Below are 27,696 nucleotides of genomic sequence, written 5' to 3'. Positions count from 1 at the left end.
GCAATGAGTGCTGGTCTGGGGTGAGGGGGCAGTGGGGGGGTGCATGGGTGTCCCTGCTCCCTGCTGGGGAGGCAAAGCCGCAGGTGCGGGAGCTTGTCCTTCTCCTTGTCCCCATGACCAGGCACGGAGCCAGGGTGCTTCTGTCCCCCAAGGATCAGGTGTCCTGGCTGGCCGTGACCAGGCTCCCCTCCCTGCCCCACCACCACCCTGGCTTTCCACTCGAAGTTTTCCAGGCACATTAACAGGGAAATATTTCTGCTTGACGTTACTGTCACGTGCAAGAACGCAACAGTAACGCGACCATGAGACTCAGGGGACATGGGGGGCCGGGGCACGTGCTCCCCCCACGGCGTGGCTCTCGCCCTGAGGCCTGGCACCGCGCCGGCTTTTTTGGCTTGACGTGGACGGAGTGACCGACTGAGATAAGCGTGACCAGGAGTTGCGGTACGGGCAGGCGCAGCCGGTGTTTGTCCCTGCTGGGGCGGAGAGAGGGGGGGGACCCACAGAGCTCGGCACCTATGGTGAGTGGCCCTTTCCCTCAGGAAGGGGCCTGGGCTGAGGGGAGCGTGGCGGGGCTGTGGTGGTTTTCCCTCATGACCACCTGTAGCTTTTACTGCCTGTAGAGACTTGGGGTTTTGGTTTAAGGGCCCCCTGATCTGTGAGGAGCTGGGGCAGTGGTTGGTGGGGCAGCCTCACTGCTATCCTTAGGATGCTGTGAGGAGCTGGGGAGGCGAGGGGCCATTTCAGCCCCCTTGGTGCCACGTGAAGGCTGTGTCGCCCCCCCCATCCCCGTCCCCCCCTGCTCCAAGCTGCTCCTGTTTTGGGGAGTAAAAATAGCTCCAGCTGAGCCTTCAGGTGGCCTGACCAAGCTGGAGGGGGGTCTGGCTGGGTGTTGTGGGGGGCTGCTGTGTGGGGTGTAGTGGGGAAGAGGCCTTGGTGTTTTAGGGGGCGGCTCTTGTGACCCCAGACTGGCTGATGGGGGTCCTCCCTGACAGAGTGTCTCTGTGCCTCTCCCCAGGGCAGGTGAATGCTGCTGGCTGCCCTGTTCCTGCAGGTGCTGGTGTGGCTCATCTGGGCCAAAATGTCCAGCCCTCAGCCCGGGGAGGAGGAGAAGCCGGAGCAGACCCCGGCAGAGCAGCTGGCTGCTCCCACCATAGCCAAGCCACCAGCACGGGCAAGCCCCCCGGCCCCCAACCCACCACCACGGGCCAGCAAGGCTGCGGCGGGGGACCAGGAGCAGATCGTGGTGTACAACCCTGCCGCTCTCCGCCGGCCGGCCCTGGCCAAATTTGTGCTGGGCTCCTTTGAGGACAACTCCTCCGATGATGAGCTGGTGGCTGCAGCCTTTAGGGTGGGCAGACGGTGCAGCCTGGCTGGGGCGGGGGGCACCGGCATCGAGACCCCTGCTGTGACCGCCTTGCTGGAGCCCACTGCCGGCATGAGGTATGACACGTGGGGTCGGGAGCAGTGGTGGTCCACAGATGCCCCATTTGGGGTGGGCAGATTGTGGGCGCATTTCTCAGGGACCCTGTTGCTAAAATTGGGGTGCACATGCATGTGTTTCTTGAAGCCCCAAATTGATGCCCCTGTCCTGCCCCTTTGGGCTAGGTGCTGCATGAAAAACCCTGATAATAAGGTTAATGGCAGCACCCCGGGAGGAGCAGACACGCCCAAGTGCTCTGTGTGACAGCAGCGCCACATGCACAACTGCAGCAAGGACTGGGGCAGGGGTTGCTCCGTTACAGCGATTTTGGATGTCAAAGAACAGGGTGGAAAGTGCTTTTAGTGTGCATGGCATTCCTTCAAACACGATCCCCAGCGCTGCAGCCAAATTGCCCAATTGCTCCTGTTTTCTCACAGCTTTCTCTCATTTTGCTGCTTTTCTCTGTCCCTGCACTACCTCCTGGTGCTGGGAAAGGCTGTGCTGATGCACACAGGCACAGGCTGCGGCTGTGGTTGGCACAGTAGAGGGGTACATCGGGGAGCAGGGATTTTCTTGTGTGACAAGACAAGGTTGGGGTCGCTTGTGGTGGTGAGTGTGCGGATGGGCAGCAGTGGGTGCTGCTGGTGTTTTCCCTGCACTCGCTGTTCTTCTGGGTGCACATTTTGTGCATGACCATTGCTGGAGGCATTTCATGGCATGTGTGTAAACCTGTAAGTGGAGCTGAGCCTTTTGACAGGGCACCTGCATGTGCAAATGTTGCCTTGTGCCCCCAGGGCTGGGACCTGCTCCTGCTGCCACCTGTACTTTCCTTCTGCTATGGCGGGGGATGTTTACACGCTCCTGCTATTGCACATGGGGAGACAGAGCATCCTGGGAGGAGTGGGGTACGTGGAGTGTTCCTGAGCTGCTCCTGCCCTTCCTTTGCCCTTGCAACTGTTGCAGATAAATTATTCAGGGCAGAAAAGTAGCTCTTTGGTAGTTCGTTTTGCTATGAGTTGATAAAAAGTGGATGAGCTTTGTTCTGTGGGTAGCTTTGCAGTGCCTTTTGCCCAGCGCTGGCAGGGCTGTGGGGCAGCTCGGTGCTGCCTGCTGGCTTGTGCAGAGCAGCTTCCCATGCAAGCACAGCTGACGGCCATTATAAATAACTGGAAACAAAGTGCAGCTGCCTAGCTCCTCCTGGCTGCTCTGCTCCAGGTTAAAAATAAAAGACCTTTGGCTATGGGGACATGTTATGAAACTTGACAGCCCAGCGGTGTCTTCTTGCCTAGCTGGGGTTTTGGGCAGTTTCATGCACCGTGCTGCCAGCGGGAAATCGCTGCTGCTCATCTGCGCTTTAACACGGGAGGAATTTCCTTATGTCGCTGCCTGAGTCATGTTGTAGACGTGGTTGGTGCAGTTCGCAGGATGGGACGGGTGTGCTGGCACAGGCTTTGTGGTGGGGTTCAGGGTTGTGGGAGGGAGGTGGGCAGTGCGGCTGGCCCTGGGAGAGCAGCAGAGCTGCTGAGCAGCACGGGGGATGTGCCAGAGTGCGATAAACCCAGCACCGCTGGGTGCTGCAGTGCTCCAGCTACTTGGAAAAATACCCTGAGTGCATGGAGAGATTGGGACATTTCCCAACCTCCTAGGGGGTTTTGACACATTTCCCCTTAAAATAAATGCGCCAAGTGCTACTCGTGTGATATCTGCTCATTTGGGGGGGTCCTTCTTCCTTTGCTTATTTATAGCTCAGCCTTGGAATAACAATCAACAGTTCAAAATCTGGCTGAGTTATGAGGGGGGAATGTGAACCTGCTAATTAAAATAGAAAGTTGCTTAAAACTCTGGGCAGAGCTGCGGGAAGGCATGTGCCTGGCAGCCAGGGAGGTCCCTGCCTGCCCGTGATGGGCTGCCGGCGCTGCCAGAGCCTCCTGTGCCCGCTGCCACCGTGCCAGGAGGTGGGAGGCGTGAGGGCTGCCTGATAGTGCTGCTGGGGCTGGAGCCCTGCGGAGGGGCTGGTCCGGCCATCCTGCTGCCAGCACAGCCCACTTTGACCTGCCAGCTTTGGGGATGCATGATGGCCTGTGAAACAGGGAATAGACTCCGGAGGGCATGGAAGTGCCTTCAGTGGAAAACCATGGTAAGGGTGAGTCTGGCCAGCAGTGTGGTGAGCTTGGGAAGGTGTTTTGGGGTTGTGGAGCAGGCAGCGCAGGCAGGATGGAGTCTGATCTGGCAAGGAGCTGTGGCTGCTGTTGTTGCAGGTTGTGCGAGAGCAAATTCCCAAGGCAGCTGCTGGGAGTGGTGCATCCTGCTCTTTGCAAGGTTTCTTGCACAGCGCTGCCTGCTCTTTGCTTCCCCTTAGGTGACCCTCGTGCAGCTTGAGGTGGTCTTGTAGGGGCACCTCCAGCCGCGCCCCTTGGAGACCTGGTGCTCGTGCCATGGGATTTAGAGGCAGCAATCCTGCTTGCCTTGCACGGATGCTGGGGAAGGGATGCTCTGTGCCATCCCCTGTATGTGTTCCTACCACCCAGCCGGGGCTGCTCCAGGCTTCATCCAGGGATGTGGGTGATAGATACACCTCTGCAATGGGGCTTGGTGTGAACCAGGAGCTGCAGGGGCTTTGCAGCAGACTTTGGCCACTGCAAAGGGGCATTTGTGTGTGTAACGATCCTAGCGGGGCGGGGGGGCTGTTTGTGGAACCTCTGTTCACCCTGAATTGCTTGCCCCATATAACTCAGTCAAAAGTACTTTTCCTCTGCGGTGTTACAGCGAGTGTTAAATGTCCCTGGAGAGATCCCAATGCATGACAGGGATCTGGTAGCGAGGAAGGTGAATCCCAATGTTCCCTGTGTGTGTCAGCAGGGTGAAGGGTTTTATTGCTTTCCTTGGAAGAAACTGTGGAGGGGGCACCATCTGGTCTCCAGTGCCCGCTGCTGCAGGCTGCCGGGGTCTCTGCAGATCCGACCCCCAGGGAAGCTGGATCCAGCAGCAGCACGAGTCACGCCTGGCAAAGGTTTGCTCGTGCAACTGCAGGCTTGCTGACGGCCATCACATCCTGCCGCAGGCCTAGCATGTCCGGGCTGCACCTGGCAAAGAGGGGCCGCGAGCACAGGAAAATGGATCTGCAACGGGACTTCACCGTCGCTTCGCCGGCAGAGTTCGTCACCTGCTTCGGGGGCAACCGTGTCATCGAGAAGGTCTTTCCCATGCACCCCTGCTTTTGCCTGGGTGGTGGGTCGTTGCTTTTCATGGCAGCATCCTTGAGTGTTGCCTAAGACTCCCGTGCCCATCAGGCTCAGACCAATGGCAGCCTGGGGCAGCCCAGAGCTGTTCATCCCCCAGCTTCACCCACCCTCACGGGCTGGAAACCCTCCCAGCGCTGCCCTTGCATGTCAGCTGCTTGCAGCAGCTTTGCATGGCTGGCACAAATGAAGGCCAAAGTCCCGTCCTTTGTTAGCCCCAGTGCCAGGCACCAAAGCTGCTGTTAAGGAGCCTCCTCCTCCACCAACATGTACAACTGGCTGTTGCAAAGTGCCCATGTTAGCGCAGCTGCCCTGCTTTGCTCACCACCTGTGCCCAGCCCTCACCTCCATGCTGCCATCCCTCAGGGCTGTGTGCCCAGCCCCATGCCCCAGCAGCAAGGAGAGGTTTCAGCCAGACACCCTGCTTCCCCGTCCCCCCAGGTCCTCATCGCCAACAATGGCATTGCTGCTGTGAAGTGCATGCGCTCCATCCGCCGGTGGGCCTACGAGATGTTCCGAAACGAGCGTGCCATTCGTTTCGTGGTCATGGTGACCCCTGAAGACCTCAAGGCTAATGCGGGTAATTCCTAAAAGCATCCCAGTGAGAGATGTTCCCTGCCCTGGGGCTGAGCCAGAGCAGCCCTTTCCTTCTCCCTGCACTGCTGCTGGGTACCACGGGGGGGTCTGCACAGCCCAGGGTCACACACTTTCCTCCTGTGCAGCCAGATCCAGGAGTAAATAATTCCTGTCCACCCCACCCCACCCAACCTCCCCAGGATGGAGAATTTGGGGAGAGGGTGCAAGGGGCACCATGCAAGTGAGATGTGGCTCAGGGGACTGGCTCCCACCGCTGCCATGCGCTGTCTTTCAGAGTACATCAAAATGGCAGATCACTACGTGCCTGTCCCCGGGGGGGCCAACAACAACAACTACGCCAATGTGGAGCTGATCGTGGACATTTCCAAACGGATCCCAGTCCAGGTAGCAGCCACTCGCGGGCCTCCCATCTCTTTGTCGAGGGAAGCAGGTGGGGACGAAGGGGCACTCAGAAATGGGGTGACATCCCTCCGTGCAGAGGAGGCAGGCACGATGCTGTGGGCGATGGGAGGATGCCAGCGCAGGGAGGTAACAGCTTGCACTGCTCCTTGTCTTGTGCCAGGCAGTGTGGGCTGGCTGGGGACATGCCTCGGAAAACCCCAAGCTGCCAGAGCTGCTGCAGAAAAATGGGATAGCTTTCCTAGGTAAGGTCTCGCCGCCTTCCCTGTGCCAGCGGGAGCCGTGGGCATTGGGCTAGTGTGTGCATGCACGCTCGCTCCTTAGGGACACTGCTGGTCAAAGCCCATTTTGTGTGTCTGGCATGTCCATCCTGTGGTGTGGCAGTCCTCAGGCCAGTTTTCTGGAGCTGTCCCAGGAATCTTGCTGTTTTCTGGGTTTTCCCTGTAACGCTCATGATGATGCAGCATTTACAGAGGAACATTGAGTGGGACCAGACCTCGTAGTCTGCCCAGCCAGAGGACAGCCCAGGTGCCCGCTTGGAGAAGGATCAAGCTCTGTCCTGAACCGGGCAGTGGGTTTGGGGGTGTTTCCCACATCCCCACTCTTTGCAGAAGGGCTGATGGTGCAAGCTCAGTGGGGAGCAGCTTTCTGCAGTATCCGTGTGATGGGGACAGGCTAGCTGGTGAGGCTGGCCCAGCTCACCCCTTCCCTCCCTGTTCGAAGGTCCCCCCCGCGATGCCATGTGGGCACTGGGGGACAAAGTCGCCTCTACCATTGTGGCTCAGACGGTCCAGATCCCCACGCTGCCGTGGAGCGGGAGTGGTAAGCGCCTCCTCCCCAGCCCTGCACACCCTCCCCGCTCCCCCATTTCTCTCCTCCCTGCCCCTCCTTCTCCCCCAAAGCAAGCACCAGGGTTGTGTCCCTGGCCCATCTGGCTGCAGAGTGGCTCCAGATATTGGGGACCGCACTGCAGCTGAGCAGCTGCTGGTTCAGGCACAGGGGTGTTTGGAGACGGGGGTACCTGGAAACAGGGGAAATGGCATGTGCCAACGGGGGTCCTCAGCTCCCTGGGCACAGCCAGCATGCCACCCCAGCCATTCCACCGTGGTGGTGACTGTAGCCTTGGCTGTGCCCACAGGTCTGGTGGCCCAGTGGTCCGAGGAGGACCAGAAGCATCGGCAGATGATCAGCATCCCCCTCGAGACGTACAAGCAGGGCTGTGTGAAGGATGTGGAGGAAGGCCTGGAGGTAAAGCTGAGCCCACGGGCAGCTGCTTGTCTCCCATCCACCATTATTTCTCTTTAGAGCTTGCATGCCCTGGGCCTTTTGGCCTCCCAGCACGTGTGACAGCGATGCAAGGATGTTTCAGCAGCAGTTTGTCCCTCTGCATGGATGTGGCTTGGGGCAATCCTGCTTGGGGATGCATGGGGCTGGGGCAGGGTGGACCGTGGGGGTGATGGGTTGGGGTCCAGAGCATTTCAGTCACCCCAGTCCTTGTCCCCCCTCAGGTGGCCAAGAGGATTGGCTACCCACTGATGATCAAGGCAGCAGAAGGAGGTGGGGGCAAAGGCATCCGAAAAGTGGAGGCAGCGGAGGAATTTGGCACCTGCTTCCGGCAGGTGAGAAGTGCCCGGAGCCCCCATCCCGGTCCCATCTTGGGGCATGCAGCAGGGTCCTGCTCACACTCTAGGCATCTTGTGCTTCCCACCTGGGCTCGCCACAGGATCTGCTTCCATCCTGGGATGAATTTGGGGGGTGATGCCAGAGCATGACCCTCTCTCTCACCGCAGGTGCAGGCGGAGGCGCCTGGGTCCCCTGTCTTCCTGATGAAGTTGGCGCAGCACGCGCGGCACCTCGAGGTGCAGGTGCTGGCTGATGAGTATGGCAATGCCATCTCCCTCTTTGGCCGTGACTGCTCCATCCAGCGCCGGCACCAGAAGATCATCGAGGAGGCGCCCACCACCATTGCGGCACCCTCTGTCACCGAGGTGATGGAGCAGGTGGGTGGCCCTGGTCTTAGGACAGTACAAAGTTTTAGTGAGAAACTGGTTTGATCCTTGCTGGGTTTATTGTGGTTTTTGGCACCTGAAGCTTCTAAGGAAGGGAGGGAGCCCCCAATCTAAGGGGGGACCCCCAGCCCTGCTTGTCTTCTTGGGTCCATGCAAGGACACTGCTGCCATTTTGCTTGGGAGACCCCGACTCTGCTGCAGTGAACAGAGGGTCATTACTCTCCACGGTGGTTTCGCCCTCTCCTGCAGTGCGCGGTCCGCCTGGCCCAGATGGTTGGCTACGTGAGCACGGGCACCGTTGAGTACCTCTACAGCAAGGACGGGAGCTTCCACTTCCTCGAGCTGAACCCGCGCCTGCAGGTGGAGCACCCTTGCACAGAGATGATTGCGGATGTCAACCTCCCCGCTGCCCAGCTACAGGTACCTGAGTGCACACAGGTGACTTTGCAAGGCGTGTTAGGTGAAGCAATTTTGTAATTTAGGGAGAAGTGCTAGGCTGGAGCCTGGCAGAGGGAATCTGTCCCACATAACAGCATGTAGGGTGCAGGCGGAAGCAATGTAACATTCCTCCTTCGCTTCTGCCGGGAGCAGCTGCCTGCAGCATGATGCCGCTTCCCCTTGCTCTTCATTCAGACCACCTGTCGATGTCTCCCGGTTGTAATTTTGATGCTAAAGTCTTGTTCTGGATGCTGAAGTCCTCATTTCTCATGCAGATTGCAATGGGCATCCCCTTGCACAGGATAAAAGACATCCGGGTGCTGTATGGGGAGAGCCCCTGGGGCGATACACCCATCTGCTTCCACAGCCCCACCAACACCCCAGTGCCCAGGGGCCACGTCATTGCTGCCCGGATCACCAGTGAGAACCCCGAGGAGGTGAGCTGGGAGATGGACTCTAGTGCACTGGCCCTGCATGTGGGGACAGGTTTGTACGGGGCACAGTCCTCCTCAGCTGGACAATGTTCATGGGCATTGAAGCCATGGGATCAGTGAGATCTGCGTGCAGACTGATAAATGGCACGGGGATTCCCCTTCCCTGTTTACTCTGCATGAGTCTCAAGCCTGGTTTCTCCATGTCTTCTGCTCTGTCTTCACCCAGGGTTTCAAGCCCAGCTCGGGGACAGTGCAGGAGCTGAACTTCCGCAGCAGCAAGAATGTTTGGGGGTACTTCAGTGTGGCGGCAGCCGGGGGGCTGCACGAATTCGCCGATTCCCAGTTCGGGCACTGCTTCTCGTGGGGAGAGAACCGGGAGGAGGCCATCTCGTGAGTCCAGTGGGATGGCGTGGAGAGCAGGTGTCCCCGGGAAGATTCGCAATTGATGCATGAGCTGGAAAAAGTAGCATTTATCCTAGAGAACCAGAATGGTGCCACTGTGCTGAGCAGGTTGTTTATGTTGCAGACACTGGCCAAAGCCAAAGTTTTTGGACTGTGGTGGTGCTACGGCCCCAGTTTATCAATGTGATCCTTAAAGGCACATTGTAGTGATCTGCTAAGCACATGCTTAGTGCCACTGAACAGCAATGGTCATTCAGTAATTGAGCAAAATTTAATGAGTCTGTCTTGGGTATTTAAGTGTTTCATTAAGTCAGTGCTGACTGTGGGGCTGTTTCACCCAGGCATGAGGGTGCCCAGGGCTCAGGAACTCATCACTCTGGTCTCTGTGGTTCCCCAGTTTTCTCTGCTGAAAGCCAAGTACCACCTCATCAGTCATTAATGGAGGGTTTTGCTCCCTAAAAGGAACATGGTGGTCGCCCTGAAAGAGCTGTCTATCCGCGGGGATTTCCGGACCACAGTAGAGTATCTGATTAAGCTGCTGGAGACAGAGAGGTTCCAGAACAACGAGATAGACACCGGCTGGCTGGACCATCTGATCGCTGAGAAAGTGCAGGTGGGGAAGACTGGCCACCCTGGGGTCACCGCTCCCCTTCTGGTGTAAGACCCAAACCCTGTTATTTTTGCCCACCCCAGGCAGAGAAGCCAGACACAATGCTGGGTGTCGTCTGCGGTGCCCTCAACGTCGCGGATGCCGCCTTCAGAACGTGCATGACCGAGTTCCTGCACTCGCTGGAGAGGTGTGGAGTGGGGGCTGCCTGACGGGGACTCGGCCATGCCATGGGCACAGGGGTTACAGGCATTGCATGTCCTAAAGGGCTGCTCCTGGCAGCCCATGTGGCTCCTGCAATCATGGAGGCCTGAGTTTTTCTCTCCCTGGGCCATCTTCCTTCCCCCTTTTGCTGCAAAAGCTTTGCAAATCTGGAGGTAGTGCCTGTGGCACTGCAACAGCCTGGGAAAAAGGGTACCTGCTGTGACTCACAGCTCTGGCTTCTCAGCTATCGCTTTGTCTGGAGAGGGGAAAAAGTTTCACACGTTTGGGAAAACGTCTTTCAAGGGAAGGTGGCTTGGCTGAACGCAGTTTGCTTTTGGTTTTGCACTTGAATGTCAAGGTTATTCCTCTGGCCTTGGAAGATGCTCGGGGCTCTCCCCCGCGTCTTTATCTGAGCATGCTTTGCTGGTGTCTGGCCTGCCTCCGGATGCGTTTTTTTACAAGGTGCTTACGTAGGTCATTTAAAGCAGATGCTTGTTCCCTCCGGTCACCTTCACACCCTCCCGCAGTCAGCTCAGAGGCCTCATGGCCCAACGCCAGCAGCACCGCTGACATCTTGCACACTTGGCTCCTTGCTGGCATGCAAGGCAAGCAATACTTGTGGTGCCAGACCCATCCCTTGTGTTTCAGGGGGCAGGTGCTGCCAGCAGCCTCCTTGCTGAACATTGTTGACGTGGAGCTCATCTATGAGGGCATGAAGTATGTTCTCCAGGTGAGGGCTGGGCTGTGCTCCTCCCGAACTGGCCATGGCACTTGTCATGGGGACAGGGACATGTGCTCCTGTCCTGAAGGCAAAAGATGCAATAAATACAAGGTTGTCCTTTAGAAATGTGCAACATAAAATGAGGTTATTAACCTCATTTTTAACTAGACAGACATTTTCATACATCCTTTTGCCCCGAGTTTAATAAAGTATCTCCTTTTCTTGCTTTTAAACCCAACTGAACTTCGTGCAAAAACTCCCTACTTAGAATGAAAGCAGCAGGTGAGCCGTGAGTTAACTAAGCTCCAGGCTGCGAGTTGAACCAGCTCTTTGGTGCAGCCTGAGGTTGCTGCCTCCTGCCCTCCCCAGCACAGCCCCATCCCATGGCAGCATGCTGCTCCTGCACTGACCCTTGCAACAAGCACGGGGAGATGTTCCTCACCCCCCACCATTCCCCCAGGGCTGTTGCACACATTTCAGGGGGTTGCACTGAGGCCTCTCCCTGGCCGCTGCCCACAGGTTGCCCGCCAGTCCCTGACGACGTATGTCATCATCATGAACCACACTCACATAGAGATAGACGCGCACCGGCTGAACGACGGTGGGCTGCTGCTCTCCTATGATGGCAACAGCTACACCACCTACATGAAGGAGGAGATCGACAGGTACTTCTTCACTGGGCCCCCACTGGCCCTCCCTGCTGAACAGCAGCCGGTTGGTGAGACCTTTCCCTCTCCTTAAGATACCGCATCACCATCGGCAACAAAACATGCGACTTTGAGAAGGAGAAGGACCCGACGGTGCTGCGTTCACCCTCCGCAGGGAAGCTGCTGCAGTACAGGGTGGAGGACGGTGGCCACGTGGCTGAGGGGAGTGTTGTTGCGGAGATCGAGGTGAGTTTTGCAGAAGAGTCTGGAGGGGCTCCGTTCCTGCAGTGCTGGTGGATGGCAAAAATGAAACCCACAAACGCTTGAGGTGCTCTGCAGTGTGTGGGTGCTGCTTGCTCGGTGACTGTTTCACCCATCCTCGCCCAGGTGATGAAGATCATCATGACGCTGGTGGTGGAGGAGGCTGGGCAAGTGCACTACATCAAGCGGCCGGGCGCGCCGCTGGAGGCGGGCTGCGTCATAGCCCGGCTCGAGCTGGATGATCCCACCAAAGTGAAGCCCGTGAGTCTGCTGGGGGCTGGCCATGTTGCTGTTCCCTCCTGTCTGCTCCCAAACAGCATCCTGCAGGGCATCAGGGTCACTCACTGGGGGACAAACGGAGGAGCTGCCCTGACTGGGCCATCAGTAGGGATGTGTCCTCATGCTGGCACAGGGTGGCACTCATATGACCATGCTGCATCCCCTAGCCAGCTGCGCTGGGGCTCGAGTGGCTGCTCCGTGTGCCATGGTGTTGCTCTGCGTAAGCATCCCATGCATGCTTACTTAGTGTGCAGAAGCTTACATGGAATTTTTTGTGTATCTCTAGCACTCTGTCTACATCTCCAATTTTTCTGCATTGTTTACATGTTGGGGCACTGGCAGAGACATGAAGCTGAATGTTAGGTGCTTCCTCTGTATCTAACCAAAAGCAGATGCTGGAGGGGTTGTGCGGTTTCTCTGGGGCAGCTGCAGTTCTTGTGGGGGTCCTTCCCATGTTGGCAAGGACCAGGGCCAGCCCACCTCTCTCTGCTCCCTCCAGGCACAGCCATTCACAGGGGGCCTCCCAGCCCAGCAGACCCTCCCCATCACTGGTGAGAAGCAGCACCAGGTTCTCCGCAAAGTGTTGGACAATCTTACCAATGTCATGAACGGGTACTGCCTGCCCGAGCCCTACTTCAGCACCAAGGTGGGTGCTGGGAGACGAAGGCGGTCCAGGTGTCCTGCCCCATTGCCTCATGTTTGCTGTGATGGCAAGACAGGCAGCACCAGTGGGTGCAGGCAGCACCAGCTTCTGCTCCCTGCAGGTGAAGGAGTGGGTGGCACAGCTGATGAAGACCCTGCGGGACCCCTCCCTGCCCCTCCTGGAGCTGCAGGACATCATGACAAGCATTTCGGGAAGAATCCCCCTGTCCGTGGAGAAGTCGATCCGGAAAGTGATGGCACAGTATGCCAGCAACATCACCTCTGTGCTCTGCAGCTTCCCCAGCCAGCAGGTGAGTGGTGCAGGGGCTGCACTCCCCAGCTTGACCTTCGCTTCCTTTACTAGCTCTAGCTAGTTAGGAGTTTCTGCCTGAATTTGTCCTGCCAAGAGATGTTATTAAATGACCGAGGGAAACATTCGTGGGTTTATGCTTGTGTTTTTATGCTTGTGTTTTTGTATTTATTTGTCACTTTGCATTTTTCACCTGGGGGAAAAAAAACCCCAACAAACGAAAGGTTCTGCATACAACAGCACTGTCCCCAGGCAAGCCAGGGAGCTGGCAGCCCTGCAGCCATGCTGGCCCCAAGCTGCACTGGACCCTGTGCCCTCTCCATGCAGATCGCCAATGTGCTGGACACCCACGCAGCCACGCTGCAGAAGAAGGCTGAACGGGAGGTCTTCTTCATGAACACGCAGAGCTTGGTGCAGCTGGTGCAGAGGTGAGCCCTGCACTGTCTGTGACCCCCCCCCCCCATCCCCGGTCCACACCCCCCCCCCCCCCCCCCGCTTTGCAGCATGCTGGGCGCTCTGCTCCCCAGGTACCGCAGCGGCATCGGGGGCTACATGAAGGCAGTGGTACTGGACCTGCTAAGACGCTACCTGCAAGTGGAGACACAGTTCCAACATGGTGAGGGCTCGGGGGCTCTCCAGAGGGGTCTGTGGGGCTCTCTGGAGGGTCTGCAGGGCTCACCATGCTCTGCCCTGCAGCTCACTATGACAAGTGCGTCATCAGCCTGCGGGAGCAGTGCAAACCTGACATGAACCCCGTGCTGGAGAGCATCTTCTCTCATGCCCAGGTGGCAAAGAAGAACCTGCTGGTGACCATGTTAATTGTGAGTACAGCCCATGCCCCAAGACAGCAGAAGTAAAGGCTGGCAGCAGGGAAAAGCCCATAAGCTGAGGCAAGCTCTGCACCGTTGCAGGATGGGATGCAGCTGCGGGTGGCTGTCACAGCCCTGTGCTTTCCCCTTGAAAGCAGGTGGACAGCTGAGAAACCCCTTTTTTTTCTGTTTAATGCATTCCCAGGGTTTGGATTTTGCACTCAAGTGTCCATTCCTGCCTTGTTAGGGGGACTTTATCTCCCCTCTGTAGCACTGCATTGCTGCACTTGGTTCAAAGAGCAGTATTTTGCCGGTTTTAGTGCCTCGGGTCTTGTCCCCATTGCCTGTGTGGGGCTGGGAGTGTGGGGTGAAGCCACCCCACAGCGAGGGCCCTGAGCCGAACCATAGTGGTGCGTGCGTTGCAGGACCAGCTGTGTGGCCGCGACCCCACACTGACGGACGAGCTGACGGCCATCCTCCATGAGCTGACGCAGCTCAGCAAGACCGAGCACTCCAAAGTGGCGCTGAGAGCCCGGCAGGTCAGCGAGTGCCATGCTGTGCTGTCTGCATCCCTGTCCCCATCCCTGTCCCCGTCCCCTGTGCTCCTAGCCACCTCTTCTCTTGCAGGTGCTCATTGCCTCTCACCTGCCCTCCTATGAGCTGCGGTACAACCAGGTGGAGTCCATCTTCCTCTCCGCTATCAACATGTACGGACACGAGTACTGCCCTGAAAACCTGAAGGTTGGGAATCACGCGATTTTCCACAGAGGGAATTTGGCTTTCGGGTGACTTTGGTGAGGAGGTCTGCCTGCAAGTGGCTTAGCCTTAAAAATAGCCAAAAAAGCAATCAAAGCCTTGCTGCAGTGTCTGTGCCTGTGCAGACCAGAGGAGAGGGTGCACCCTGTTTCTGCCAGTCCCCATCCCCTGCTCCTCACCCCATTTGGTGGGGGACTGACATGTGGATCCACATCTGGGTCTGGCAGTGTCCCCATGGTGGGCTGGGTGTCCCATGACACCCCAGTGGCCAGTCCTGCCCAGCCCCACATTGAGGGACTCTTCTGGAACGTGCATCCCCCATCCTGTGATGGGGCAAGGGGGTTCCACTTCATACTTGCCCTAAATTTTGCTTTCTCCCTTTCTCTTTCAGAAACTGATCCTCTCAGAAACCACCATCTTTGATGTGCTTCCCATCTTCTTCTACCATACCAACCAGGTGGTGCGCATGGCGGCACTGGAGGTGAGGGCTGGGGGGGTCATGGGGGGCACGTGAGCTCTGGCAAGTGGCATGGATGTGTGTGGTGGTGGCAGGGTCATGGTGATACCTCCTGCCACCCCCCTCCCCAGGTGTACGTGCGGCGTGGGTACCTTGCCTACGAACTGAACAGCCTGCAGCACCGGCAGCTCTCGGATGGCACCTGCCTGGTGGAGTTCCAGTTCGTGCTGCCCTCCTCTCACCCAAACAGGTATAGAGGCCTCTGCACGCCCATCTTGCTCCCCCTGCACATGGTCCTTTTTGCAAAGCTGTTGGGCTTGTATCATCTTCTCCATGCAAAATGCAGGGACCCTTAGAGGGAACTGCCCACCGTGCTCTCCCTTTGCCAGTGGAGCAAGATGAGCCCTCTCTGGGTCAGGGTCCCATGTAGGATCTGCGTGGTCCCTGTTGGACCCAGGAGCGGTGCCTCCGCTCATGGCTGATGGCTTCCTTGCTCCCCCATGCAGGATGTCCGTCCCCATCAGCATCTCCAACCCTGACCTGGCCAGGCACAGCACTGAGCTCTTCATGGACAGTGGCTTTTCTCCTTTGAGCCAGCGGATGGGAGCTATGGTGGCCTTCAACAGATTTGAAGACTTCACAAGGTGGGGGTGCAGGACACACCTGGCTGGTCATGCATGTGCCTTTTGGGTGCCGCTGCAATTGTTAGAGAGCAAAAGGGGGTGGAAGAGCCAAAGCCGGCAGCGGCTGGACAGCACTTAAGGCAGCTCCTGTTCCTCCTGCAGCCGGCAGTTGGGGCTGGGTATTTTCAGTAAGACAGTTAACTGGTGGGGTCATGACATGTCTTTTGGGGGCACATGGAACCTGGGGGAAGCTTGTCTGGCACAGGTTAAGCATCTGCACATTAACATAGCAGTGCTCAGAGCTGTATTTCATGAGCTGTGGCTTAGCTGTGGGCTGGCGGAGCCAGGCTGAGCCAGTGCATGCCCCTGGCTGCTGCGCTGGTACCTGCATCCGTGCCGCAGCAGGTCCCTGGCGCTGTGCCCTTCAGGCAGGTGATGGGCACAATGTTCTGACGTGTCACCCCATCCCCACCATTTGGGCAGGAACTTTGATGAAGTGATCTCGTGCTTTGCCAACTCGCCTTCGGAGAGTGCGCTCTTCAGTGAGACACGAGCTAGTGTCTACGAGGAGGAGGATGGCAAGGTGGGCATGATGCCATTGCTGTCCCCCCCCCAGGTGGTGCTGGCATGGCAGTGGTGCTGCTGGTCAGGGTTGACTGGGGGGGTTTTGTTGCCAGAATGTCCATGAGGAGCCGATCCATATCCTCAACATTGCGCTCCGCTGGGCTGACCACATGGAAGACGAGAAGCTGGTGCCCATCTTCAGAGCCTTTGCCCAGTCCAAGGTCTGTTTCTGGGGCTGGATCCCCTTTCTGTGGACCCTGCAAGCCAGGGCACCATATCCCAAGGCACTGCCTCATCCCCATGCAGTGCTCCCCAAAATGTTGCACCCCATGGTAGCCACTTGGGTTTTATTTGCTCCCTCAGTGGAGATGTTTAAGCTCTCGTGACTGGTGGAGTCTTCTGTTTCTATGTAGAAAAACGTCCTCGTCAACTGTGGTCTCCGAAGAATCACGTTTCTCATTGCCCAGCAGGTGAGTGCAAACCGAGCTGCCGACAGGCAGAATGACTTTAGACACATTGTGCTTCCACCTCCCTAAAATACCTAGAAACATCTCTCAGTACCTTATAGACATAGCGTCACATGATGGATGTACCTACTGTGCATCAGGAGCTGGGAATTAATTAATGAGGGATTCAATGAGTGATTTATCTCCTGTATTATCCTTTATGCCACTAATGTCTCCAGTAATGCATGGTTCCTGCATGGCCACTCCATAGCTTTAAGTTGCCTTTAAAAGGTGTTGATTACTCCAAGCTTTTTTCCCTTTGGGGGAGGAGGAATCTTGCAAGATTTTTTCTTTTTAATGAATTCACTGAAAATTGGAAAAATCCTTTGCATGCCAGGATTATTCACATTGAGCTCTCTCTCCCCTTTGCTCTAGAGAGAATTCCCGAAGTTTTTCACATTCAGAGCCAGGGACGAGGTAAGAACCGCGGTTAGAGCAGAACCCGTCCAGCACTGCCTGACCGGCCACTCACTTATCCCTCCATGCTGCACCAGTTTGCAGAGGACCGCATCTACCGGCACCTGGAGCCAGCGCTTGCCTTCCAGCTGGAGTTGAGCCGCATGCGCAACTTTGACCTGACAGCCATTCCCTGCGCCAACCACAAAATGCATCTCTACTTGGGGGCTGCCAAAGTGCAGGCGGGCGCTGAGGCCACTGACTACCGCTTCTTCATCCGCGCCATCGTGCGCCACTCGGATCTCGTCACCAAGGCAAGGCACCACTGGGTCCCCTGGGTGTATGGGCAGAAGTGGGCACATTTCAGGTGCAGGGGTTGCTCTGGCTGCCCCTGAGATGCCCAGTGTGCTGCAGGAGGCTTCCTTCGAGTACCTGCAGAATGAGGGTGAGCGTCTGCTCCTGGAGGCGATGGACGAGCTGGAGGTGGCCTTCAGCAACACTGCCGTCCGCACTGACTGCAACCACATCTTCCTCAACTTTGTTCCGAAAGTCATCATGGACCCCTCCAAGGTGTGTTTGTTGGTGTCCTGCTTCCTGCTGTCAGCGTGTTGCTGATCTGGGGATGGAGGCTGCATCATCCCCCATGCTCGGTACCACTGCATGGACGGGCAGCCACCCCCCACGCTGGCTGTCAGACTTGGTCCCATCCAGTGCCCACCCAACCCTGGATGGCGGATGGATTTGGCAGCCCCAGAGGCTCCTGAAACTTAATTTCTGTGTCAGACCTTTGCTGTGGGCTGTTTTCTGGGGAGGTGCTGAGATTTCATGATTTGCAATGATCAGGGATTTTTGTACAGACTTGGACAAGCAGGCAGTTCATGGGAGGGCATGAGGCTGAGTGCCAGGCCCTTCCCCCGGGCAGCGTGTCGTCTGAAGGAGTGGGGCTGTGTCTGTTCAAGAGGCTGTGGGGCACCGTCTTTCCCTCTCCCCAGTGGAGAGGTTGGATGGCAGCACCAGCCCCCAGGGATGGAGGCATGGAGAGAGGGAAGGGCTTGCTCAAAGCAAATCTGAAATGACTGTTTGGGGTGGAGATGCACCATGGCTCCTCTAGCCTTGGCATCGCGTGCTCAAGGACAGTGCTGTTCCTGGGGCCAGGGACCCATCTGTGTGCTGTCCCATGCTCAGATTGAGGAGTCGGTACGGTCCATGGTGATGCGCTACGGCAGCCGCCTCTGGAAGCTGCGTGTCCTGCAGGCTGAGGTGAAGATCAACATTCGCCTGACACCCACTGCCACTGCCATCCCCATCCGCCTTGTCTTGGCCACCGAGTCTGGCTACTACCTGGATATCAGCCTCTACAAGGAAGTGAGGGACCCCAGCACCGGCAGTGTGAGTAACTGCAGGCGGCGGCTGCAAGCGGGAACCCAACCACGACTGCTTAAACAGCTATCAGCTATAGCGAAACTTTGGGGTGGTTTCTGCAAAAATCTTTATGCACCTGCAATGCTGGTCTGTTCCAGAGCCCCTGGGACTGTACAGGAGCATTCCCAGGGCTAGCCTGGTTTCACTCCCCTCTGTGCTGCATCCAGTTGGGCACCTTGGGGTGATGCTTTGCTCCCAAATGGTGCTGACACCCCAGCTCCAGGGGTGTTGCTGATGCGTAGTCAGGCAGGTTTTGGTCTGGGAGGTGAAGGTCAGCGTTAGGGTGTTACTGGTACTTGCAGCACAGCAGTGTTGCACTCTGTCCCCTCAATAGCAAAGAGTGGGGTGGAAAATCATGTTGTTTGGTCGAGTGGAGCCACAGGCACAAGTGTCTTGGCCAGGCAAAGCTCAGCAGTGCTCCAGCCGTGCGGGGCTCTTGCAGCTTAGCATTGCAGAGAGGACTTGCCTGCACATCCAGGGAAGGCAGCCAATGCTCTGCCCTTCTCTCCAGATCATGCTTCAGTCATATGGGGACAAGCAAGGGCTGCAGCACGGGATGCTCATCAACACCCCCTACGTCACCAAGGACCTGCTCCAGGCCAAGCGGTTCCAGGCACAGTCCTTGGGCACCACCTATGTGTATGACTTCCCAGAGATGATCAGGCAGGTCAGTCTGGCTGAGCAGGAGGCTCCAAATTAAGGTATTTGCTTTTCTTCCCCATCCTCCCCAGATACTCCCATCTGGGGAAAAGAGTCCTCTCCCCTGAGCTGGCAAATGAGAAGAAGAAAAGAGCCCAAGCCCCAACATTTTTCGTTATATGAAGCGTTTCTAAACTGATTCCTAGCTCTTGCAAATTGCCATAGTTGCACTCATGGAGGATGTTTACCAGAAAGCCACGTGCAAGGAGGTCTGCAGCAGCGTGGGGGCTCTAACATGAAGTTTTGCTCACCCCAAGTCCCAGCCTGCTGCAGGAGTGTGCGTCTGTGCTCGGCAATAGCCTCAGAGCTCCTGCAGTCCAGTGGTTTCAGCTCATCCTGTGTGCGGTGTCTCTGCAGGCTCTCCTCAAGCTGTGGGGCTCCTCGGATCTGCACCCCAAGGATGTTCTGACGTACACTGAGCTGGTGCTGGACTCGCAGGGACACCTGGTGCACATGAACAGGGTCCCTGGAGGGAACGAGGTAGCAGGGGATGATTTGGGAATGGGACAAGAGAAGAGGGGTGGAGGGAAGCTGTGCTGTGGCACGTGGGAATGGCTGTTGGTTTCCCCGTTCTGGCTGTGTTTCAAGGCCAGGGGATGCTCCTCAAGCAAGCTTTCTATTTGTTGGCTAATGCAGTAACCAGCTCTGACCCCATTTCTCTGGAGGAGCCTGCCCTGTGACCTTGTGCTGTTTTGGGCAGGTGGGGATGGTTGCTTTCAAAATGAAGCTCAAGACCCCCGAGTATCCAGAAGGCCGGGATATAGTGCTCATTTGCAACGACATCACACACAAGATTGGCTCCTTTGGGCCAGAGGAGGACCTGGTCTTCTTGCGGTCCTCTGAGCTGGCGCGGGCCGAAGGCATTCCCCGCATCTACATTGCTGCCAACAGCGGCGCCCGCATCGGCTTTGCTGATGAGATAAAGCACACATTCCAGGTGGCCTGGGTGGACCCTGCGGACCCCTACAAGGTGTGTGGGCACCTCCCCTCCTGCCATCACAACAAAGAACAGAGGACTTATTTGGGAAAGGAAGGACCAGAGCTAAACTGGGACATAAAACTGCAGGATCAGTGCTGGGGAGTGAGCACACACCTGCACCCAGTGCCACAGGGGCAGTTCCCTTCACTTTCCCCGGTGGGGTGGAGATAAAGGTGCCAGTGCTGGCATGGCTGCTTTGTCCAGCCGTGGTCCCTGAGCCACTGTTGATGTATGGAGTGGGTTTGGGTTGGGTTTGGAGAGGGTCTGTGTCCCACATGAGCGTGTGCATGGAGGGGGGATCCACAAATCACCCTCCTCCTCTTTATTTGCAGGGGTTCAAGTACCTGTACCTGACTCCCCAGGACTACACAAGGATCAGCGCCATGAACTCAGTGCACTGTGAGCACGTGGAGGAAGGGGGCGAGTCCAGGTGAGCCCTGCTATTCCACAGGGTGCACAGAGCCACCCCAAGCCCTGCCCTACATCCCCGCCAGGATGCACCTCCCATGTCCTGGCTCAGCATCCTGCCAAACACATCATGAAAGTGAGTGCTTCCCTCTGTTCTGCCCACACCACCGTGGCTCTGCTTTCCCTGCAGGTATGTCCTCAAGGACATCATTGGGAAGGACAATGGATTTGGGGTGGAAAACCTGAGAGCCGCTGGTACCATCGCTGGGGAGTCCTCTCGTGCTTATGACGAAATAGTGACCATCAGCATGGTACAGCTGTGGGACCTTCCCCTGCTCCGCTCCTCCCCTCTCTCCTACTTGCTTTTATGGTCACCCTGGGGGGAATAACAGGATGCAATAAGCGACCTGGTGCAACCCGACTGTGCAGACCCCTGCAGAGCATCATTCTCCTGGTGCTCGTGGACTGTGCTGCAGCCCTTTCTCTCCAGTAACCTCACATGTCCTTGTGTGTTTGCCCAGGTGACCTGTCGTGCCATCGGGATCGGTGCGTACCTGGTAAGGCTGGGCCAGCGTGTCATCCAGGTGGAGAATTCCCACATCATCCTCACTGGCGTCACGGCTCTCAATAAGGTACCGCGCTCCAGCTGTGTGTCCTCCCCTGGCACTGTCCCTCACACCACTACATGCGTGGGCTCCTCCTCTGTCCCGTGGGAAAAGGTGGCAGTTCCCTGCACGTCACCTCATGGGACCTGTTGGGAGGAGTTGCAGGGGAACTGCAACTGTGCTTGTCTGACTGAGAATTGAGGGAATGCCACCCTGCAGCTATTTGGTATTGTTTTAGAGGCCAGTTCATGGTGCATCACTCCTGGGGCAGGGTGGGATGGCAGAGCTGCCATGGGGACTGTTCAGCTCCGGTCCCATGGGCAGGACCCATCTCTGGGCAGAATTGTACTGGTTTGAGCTGATTTGAGACCTGCTTAGCTAAACCGATGCACTGGTCTAAAGCAGGATCCCTTTGCTTTAACATCAGCCTGGTAGACAGAGGTGGAAATTCAACCTCAAACCAGAGGGGATGTGCCTGTACAGAGGTTTGACTGAACAAACAGAGCAAGGAGGAGCAACTGCTGTGTTAGCAGAGACTGATCTGTGTTTCTGTTAATAATTCTGGCTAGGTGTTGGGACGTGAAGTTTACACATCCAATAACCAGCTGGGAGGCGTGCAGATCATGCATAATAACGGTGTTTCCCATGTCACCGTCCCGGATGACTTTGAGGGGGTCTACACTATCCTGCAGTGGCTCTCGTACATACCCAAGGTAGGAGGGTGCTGCAGGATGGCGGTGTGGGGTGTTACCCTATACTTGGCTGGTGACCTGCCCTTCGGGGCTCTCCCTTGCAGGATAACCGGAGCCCGGTGCCCATCACTGCCATAAGTGACCCCATCGAAAGAGAAATTGATTTTGTCCCTTCTAAAGTACCCTACGATCCCAGGTGGATGCTGGCAGGGAGACCCCATCCAAGTAAGTGAGGGCAACCCGAGACCTCAGCAGCAATGCTCCCAAACATATCTTGTAGGTGCAGACCCCTCGTCCTGGTGCAGAAGCTGCTTTTTGCTGTGGGTTGGTGCACAGGGAGCCCTTCAGTGCTCACTGTTGTGCCACTCCACTTTTTTCTGTGTTCTACAGCTCTCAAGGGGACCTGGCAGAGTGGCTTCTTTGACCAAGGAAGCTTCCTGGAGATCATGAGGCCGTGGGCTCAGACAGTTGTGGTTGGCAGAGCGAGGTACGGCTGGGAGCAGGGGATGGAGCCCCGGGGCAGAGAGTGATGTGAGGAGGCTGCATGCACGATCAAGCCCACTCAAGCCCGGGCCATGGCACTGCTTTTGGGATGGTGATGGGAAGAACCTTTCTGCTGGGGCTGGGGTGCAGCGTGCAGAGGAACTGGCCTCTGCTGAGGCCACCCTGCCTCACTGCAGGCTGGGAGGTCTCCCGGTTGGTGTTATCGCTGTTGAGACCCGCACCGTGGAGGTGACAGTACCTGCGGACCCTGCCAACCCGGACTCGGAGGCGAAGGTGTGTGGGGAGACCTTAGTGCAGCCAGGAGGAGGCTGGAAGGGAAAGCAGGGAAAAAGCTTAGTATAATCCTTTGGCATGTCTTGATTTTCCTTAAAGACTGGTGAAATCAAGGGCTCTTGGTCAGTTTGTTTTCTTCCAGCTCTTGCACACCACATAGCACCAACCTGCCAGCGTGGTATGCCAGGAAGTACCAGCACCAGTCTCAGCACTGCTGCTTGCCATCTTTTGCAGATAATCCAGCAGGCCGGGCAGGTCTGGTTTCCAGATTCTGCTTTTAAAACGGCCCAGGCTATTCGGGACTTCAACCGGGAGCATCTCCCGCTGATGATCTTCGCCAACTGGCGAGGCTTCTCCAGCGGCATGAAAGGTACCTGTGCTTGGGGTGCCCAGATCCCTGTGAAATGACATACAGCCAGCACTCCTGCCTCCCCATGGGGTCCTGGGATGACCCAGCCTACCAGGGTCCTGCCCGCACCGCTCCAGGATGTGGGATTGGGGTGGGGAGGTGATGGGGCATTGCCAGGACCCAGGTTCCAGGGCTTGGTGGCTTCCTGCTGGGCTGGTTTTGGGGTGCTTGATTGGTCTTTCCAATGGAGAAAGGTGGCTTTGGGCAGCTAGGAGGAGGCAAGGGGCAATAGCCTGGCCCACGGCAGTCCGGGTTCCCAGCCACTGAGTCCCTTTGGCTTTCAGACATGTATGACCAAATGCTGAAGTTCGGCGCCTTCATTGTCGATAGCCTCCGGGATTTTAAGCAGCCTGTCCTGGTCTATATTCCACCACACGCGGAGCTGCGGGGAGGCTCCTGGGTGGTCATCGACTCCACCATCAACCCCCTCTACGTGGAGCTCTACGCAGACCAGGAGAGCAGGTCAGCATCCAAAACACATGTGCATCCTCTGTAGCCTGTGTGTGGCTGGCTCATGGGGTCTGCAGAGTCATAGTCCCACTGGCAGAGACCTCCAGTTGCTTGAGATTTGTATTTTTTACTCTTTAGTTAATCAAACCCATCAGCTAAAAGTTCCAGGGTTCTTACAGAGCAGTGTGGCAGGTGTCTCCTTGGGGATGGCCTCCTGCATCTAGCGAAGGCTCTGGGAGAGTAAAACATTGTTCTGGGGGTTGGGAGGCCTTTTCTCTAACCTGAATTAATGCAAGCTGTAAGGAGTGGGAGGATAGACAAGAATCCCAGACTGGAAACAAAACCCTTTTAGGTTTTGTCTCTCCCTAATTCTTAGAAGAGTTTCCTGGACGTCTTGTCCCAGGATTTATTCTCTCGTGCAGACCAGTCCCTGCTTTACCAAACTTTCCTTCCAGGGGAGGCATTTTGGAGCCTGGAGGAACAGTGGAGATCAAGTTCAGAAAGAAAGATTTGGTGAAGACCATGAGAAGGATTGATACGGTTTATGCTAAGCTTGCTGAGCAGCTGGGTAAGGGGGGCGTTTTGGCTTGTGGGCATTGGTAGCAGTAAGTCAAAGCATGAGGCTCAAACACCATGGTGGCAATCATCAGGAAATCCTTTAGTGTTCCTCTGTGAAAATTTTTTATGGCTTTTCTGATGGCGGAGCCTGCCAAGTGGATGTGGTGGTACTTTAAAACACCTGTCCTGGGGGGTCCATAAATGGTGCTGGACTTTTCTCCCATGCTTTGAGATGAAGAATGGCAATGGCCATGCTGAATCAGTACCTAATGAGGTGACACATAGTCATTACAGATCTGCACAGAGACTGCCTTTAATGCACTGGGTCTCCCTTCACCCTGTAATCGGCTCCTGCCTGCAGTGGATGGTGGGGCTGCGTTGGGAGGTCTTTGTCCCCTCACCCCTCCACCCCACTAAAACACGGTCCCACAAAGTCCTTGCAAATGCCACCTCCCACCTCTCTTGCAGCAGGCACTGAACACAGTGCAGCCCCTTCGGGACCATGGCCTTCTGTGGCTGGGCTCTGGGCAAAACAAAGGGACAGGACACTGGGTGCCCTGTTTCGTGCCAGAGGTGGCTGCTGTAGGAGCACAGAGTGGAGCCCAGACCCCACGGTGGCCTGTGGACCCCATCAGGGGTGGTGGGTGTGCTACTCAGCATGGTGTGTCCCGCAGGGACCCCTGAGCTGTCCGAGGCGCAGCGCAGGGAACTGGAGAAGCAGCTCAAGGCCCGGGAGGAGCTCCTTCTGCCCATGTACTACCAGGTGGCTGTGCACTTCGCCGACCTGCACGACACACCGGGCCGCATGCAGGAGAAAGGAGTCATCATGGTGAGCCAGGGCATCAGTGGGAAGGGGCTTGGCCAGGGGGTATTGCAGTGGCAGCACGAAAGCAGGAGGCAAAGTCCCCTCCTGGGGGTCTGGGCTGCAGCTCAATGTGCCATTCCTGCCCTGCCCAGCAGAGCTGCCTTCAAATTCACTGCTGCGAGCTGTGAGTGAGCAGTTGCTGCACATCAGCTCTTCTTCTTTCTGCAAAGGCAAACCTGGGCTGTGTCCCCATTTCTACAGGACATCCTGGAGTGGAAGAATGCCCGCTCCTTCCTCTACTGGCGGCTGCGCCGGCTGCTGCTGGAGGAGGTGGTGAAGGTGGAAGTCCTGAAGGCAAACAGCGAGCTGAGCCGCATCCACATCCAGTCCATGCTGCGGCGCTGGTTCATGGAGACAGAAGGAGCTGCGAAGGTACCTCCAGCCCTGGCTTCCTGAGGCATCCGTGCAGCCACAGGCATCCCAAGGGCTGTCACACTGCTCTCCCATCACTCAGCCATTTCGTTGGTGCCTCTCTGAGGGTTTAAATGTGTGATGGGAATTACTGTTCTGCAGCCTGTGCCGGGGTGGGTGGGCGAGCAGCCCTGAGGCTGGGGCTGTCTCTTCAAATCGGGTGACCTCAGATGGATGCTGGTGCTCAGTGGTAACAAGGTGGTCCCCAAATAAACATTTTCTACAATCAGATAGGGCTTCCCAGGGCAGAAATGAGATGTGGGGTCTTTGCACTTGAGCTGCTCTCAAATGCAAGTGCCATGACACACACATCGCCATGTCAGTCCTGTGCTTGCTGAGCTGGGAAATGAGGGCATGCAAAAGAAACATGTTTTACCTTAACTTTTTGCATTTTAAACAGCCCATGAAGGTTTCCTGAGTTTCAATTTCCAGGCTGAACCTTTTACCCAGTAGCCGTTACATGGGAGTGGGGGAGTGTGCTATGCCATGCTGTGCTGTATGTGTAGGACTGAGAAGAAAAATCCCATTGCCTTGTTTTGTCATGGGAGGAAGGAAAAAGCCCGAGGTCACAGCAGAAAGGAGAGGCTCAGATTGTGCAGGCAGCAGGATCCCCATCTCATGGTGCTGCTCTCCCCAGGGCTACCTCTGGGACAACAACCAGGTGGTGGTGGAGTGGCTGGAGAAGCACATGCAAGAGGACGATGGCACCCAGTCTGCCATCTGGGAGAACATCAAGTATTTGAAACGGGACTACGTGCTCAAGCACATCCAGAGGTAAGTGGTTGCGGGAGCTGGGTTGCAAAGGGTAATGCTGTCCCCTGGGTTGGGGACAGCAGGTGGTGGAGACGAGGTGGTTCTTCCTTCAGCCTCCGAGGCAGTTGCCCTCTCCCGTCTTCTTTGCAGCTTGATCCAAGCCAACCCCGAGGTGGCCATGGACTGCGTCATCCAGATGGCTCAGCACATCACACGTGCACAGAAGGCCCAGGTTGCCCATGTCCTGTCAACAGTGGATAATGGTGGCCTATCTTGAGCCAGTGGCTGGTGGCGTGTGGGGCAGGAGAGGCACCAGGACATGCTGCTGCTCAGAGGCCAGACTTCACGTCCTCACCCAGTTCTTCAGCCCTTGAACTGAAGCCTTGGACTCTTACCTGTGTGCCTAAATAAAGGATGCCAGTGTTTGTATTTTAAGCCATGAAGATGGTCTTGCCATCCGTGCAGAGTTCTCTCTGGTGTTGGGGGTGTTCATTAGAGGGGCAGCTTGGCAGAAGATAAACAAGTCCTAAGCCAAGTTTGGAGTCTGAACCTGGTGCAGAAGTTGGTTTTAAAAAGAATCTAAAATATTTTACTGTGTTTTAGCTGCAAACCCTGGCCTTAGTCTGTAAAATAAGCCCCAGTGTCAGACACGTCTCGTGAGACTGGATGGAGCTGGAAGTACAAACCGACTGGTCCAGGCACCACAGGGGAGCGGGACAAAGGAGAAGGTCTCCATACAGCCCTGTTGAGGCTGACCAGGCACCAGCACAAGGAAATGTAACCCCGCTTAAGCAGCAGTCTCAAACTGATGTTGTAAAATAAACTCAAGAACTCTGAGGAGCAGTTTGTCTCATCCTTCCCCTTGTTGGGGAGTGATCAGTAGCTGATTGCCCAGAAAAGACAACAGTGAGCTGTGCTGGGAGCTGTTGCAGCAGGAACATCAACGGATCCACCATGGTTTGACTGACCCAACTGTTCCTCTCACCTGTCTTGTGTCCTTTCTGGCTCTGGCCACAGCTCCTTCAGGAGTTTTCAGCCTGCGGCTCCTGTGGAGGATGGAGAGGAGGGAGGACACGGCTCTGGGTGCTCCTGCCTCAGCGACCCGCTTCCTCTGCTAAAGCACAGGGTGAGCCATGGTGAGCTCTCTGCCTGCTCGGACCCGTACCTTGCTTCTCAGGTGGCCTTTAATCAGTTTGGTTCACGGAGGGGAAATTTGAATATGTCTTTTCCAGTGCCTTTGGCTGTGTGGGTGCATCATTTCACCAGCACAGGTTTAGCTTTGGCTCGCAAATGGGGAGGCATGACAGTGATGGAAGGTGGGGATGCCTGGTTCGGGTGCAGTGCTGGTATTGCTGTGGTGTGGAGGTGTCGGATACCTCCTTGGTCATGCCTGGGCTGGGGAGTCCCACCAGGGTCTGTGGGGAGGTCTCCCTGTCCTGGGGGCAGGGGTGGAAAGGGTGTTATGAGATGCTTTCTGGGTTGAAAGGTATCACTGCACTTTATCGGGGAAGGGGGGGTGCTGGTGCTTGCCGTAGGGGAGCCAAACCACCACCAATAAAGTGACCACAGTTCTCAAGCAAGTTTTCCTGACCTCTCTTTCTTTTGTCATTGTATAAATGCGGTGGAGCTGAGAAGGGGCTGGTGCCTCTGCTGCTGTGCAGCCCCCTTCCTACAGCACCGAAACTGCTTTAGTTAGAGAGCAGCTCGTAGCATCCTCCTGTGAATGCCTGTCCCTAAACCAGAGCTCTTCCACGCATTTAGCTACAGGATTTTCAGGAATAGGTTGACAGCATGGAGAAACAGTTCATACAGTAAATACCTGTAAACTCTTATTTTCCTGGAGGATTTGAGCCAGGGACAAACCCTCCATTTGGACATAGTATTGTGTCTGTAAAGGCAATGAAGGCTGGGGAAAGCTGCTCTTTTGGAGATAAGCCCTTGCTTC

The 27,696-nt window shown here is 56.5% G+C and overlaps 1 protein-coding gene across 2 annotated transcripts; it reads left to right on the top strand.

Annotated features, from left to right (window-relative positions):
- The first annotated feature begins 228 nt into the window (after positions 1–228).
- Positions 229–26,588, top strand: ACACB (acetyl-CoA carboxylase beta). 2 transcript variants are annotated; one of them, XM_069794581.1, is made up of 53 exons: positions 262–521; positions 1,019–1,443; positions 4,485–4,617; positions 5,104–5,242; positions 5,534–5,643; positions 5,822–5,903; positions 6,382–6,480; positions 6,797–6,906; positions 7,167–7,277; positions 7,449–7,658; positions 7,917–8,087; positions 8,381–8,542; positions 8,766–8,929; positions 9,404–9,554; positions 9,635–9,738; positions 10,401–10,482; positions 10,993–11,138; positions 11,216–11,366; positions 11,508–11,642; positions 12,160–12,306; positions 12,425–12,613; positions 12,940–13,040; positions 13,140–13,228; positions 13,309–13,433; positions 13,847–13,960; positions 14,049–14,162; positions 14,569–14,658; positions 14,766–14,884; positions 15,141–15,278; positions 15,741–15,840; positions 15,935–16,042; positions 16,235–16,291; positions 16,703–16,744; positions 16,822–17,037; positions 17,138–17,293; positions 17,909–18,112; positions 18,657–18,812; positions 19,202–19,324; positions 19,545–19,814; positions 20,156–20,253; positions 20,422–20,542; positions 20,753–20,863; positions 21,406–21,549; positions 21,633–21,753; positions 21,919–22,015; positions 22,209–22,305; positions 22,540–22,675; positions 22,999–23,176; positions 23,620–23,732; positions 24,397–24,551; positions 24,789–24,959; positions 25,636–25,772; positions 25,902–26,588. In XM_069794581.1, exons 2-53 carry the CDS (start codon positions 1,028–1,030, stop codon positions 26,026–26,028), a joined length of 7,140 nt encoding a protein of 2,379 aa, XP_069650682.1. In that variant the 5' UTR covers positions 262–521; positions 1,019–1,027; the 3' UTR covers positions 26,029–26,588. The 2 variants fall into 2 exon arrangements, 1 of the variants encoding a protein (XP_069650682.1); XR_011326618.1 differs by lacking the exons at positions 15,141–15,278; positions 15,741–15,840; positions 15,935–16,042; ... (20 more) ...; positions 25,636–25,772; positions 25,902–26,588 and having other exon boundaries at positions 229–521; positions 14,049–14,215; positions 14,766–14,811.
- Positions 26,589–27,696: the final 1,108 nt, after the last annotated feature.

The sequence above is a fragment of the Haliaeetus albicilla genome, chromosome 10 (genome assembly GCF_947461875.1).
Source record: "Haliaeetus albicilla chromosome 10, bHalAlb1.1, whole genome shotgun sequence".
In the NCBI taxonomy this organism is placed as follows: domain Eukaryota; kingdom Metazoa; phylum Chordata; class Aves; order Accipitriformes; family Accipitridae; genus Haliaeetus; species Haliaeetus albicilla.
Note: the sequence above shows the minus strand (reverse complement) of the source record. Positions and strands in the feature narration are given on the sequence as shown.

Coding starts and splice junctions, on each gene's coding strand:
- ACACB (XM_069794581.1), top strand. CDS start 1,028: ATGCTGCTGGCTGCCCTGTTCCTGCAGGTGCTGGTGTGGCTCATCTGG. Junction 7,659..7,916: donor TCACCGAGGTGATGGAGCAG/GTGGGTGGCCCT, acceptor CCTCTCCTGCAG/TGCGCGGTCCGCCTGGCCCA. Junction 17,038..17,137: donor ACTCGGATCTCGTCACCAAG/GCAAGGCACCAC, acceptor AGTGTGCTGCAG/GAGGCTTCCTTCGAGTACCT.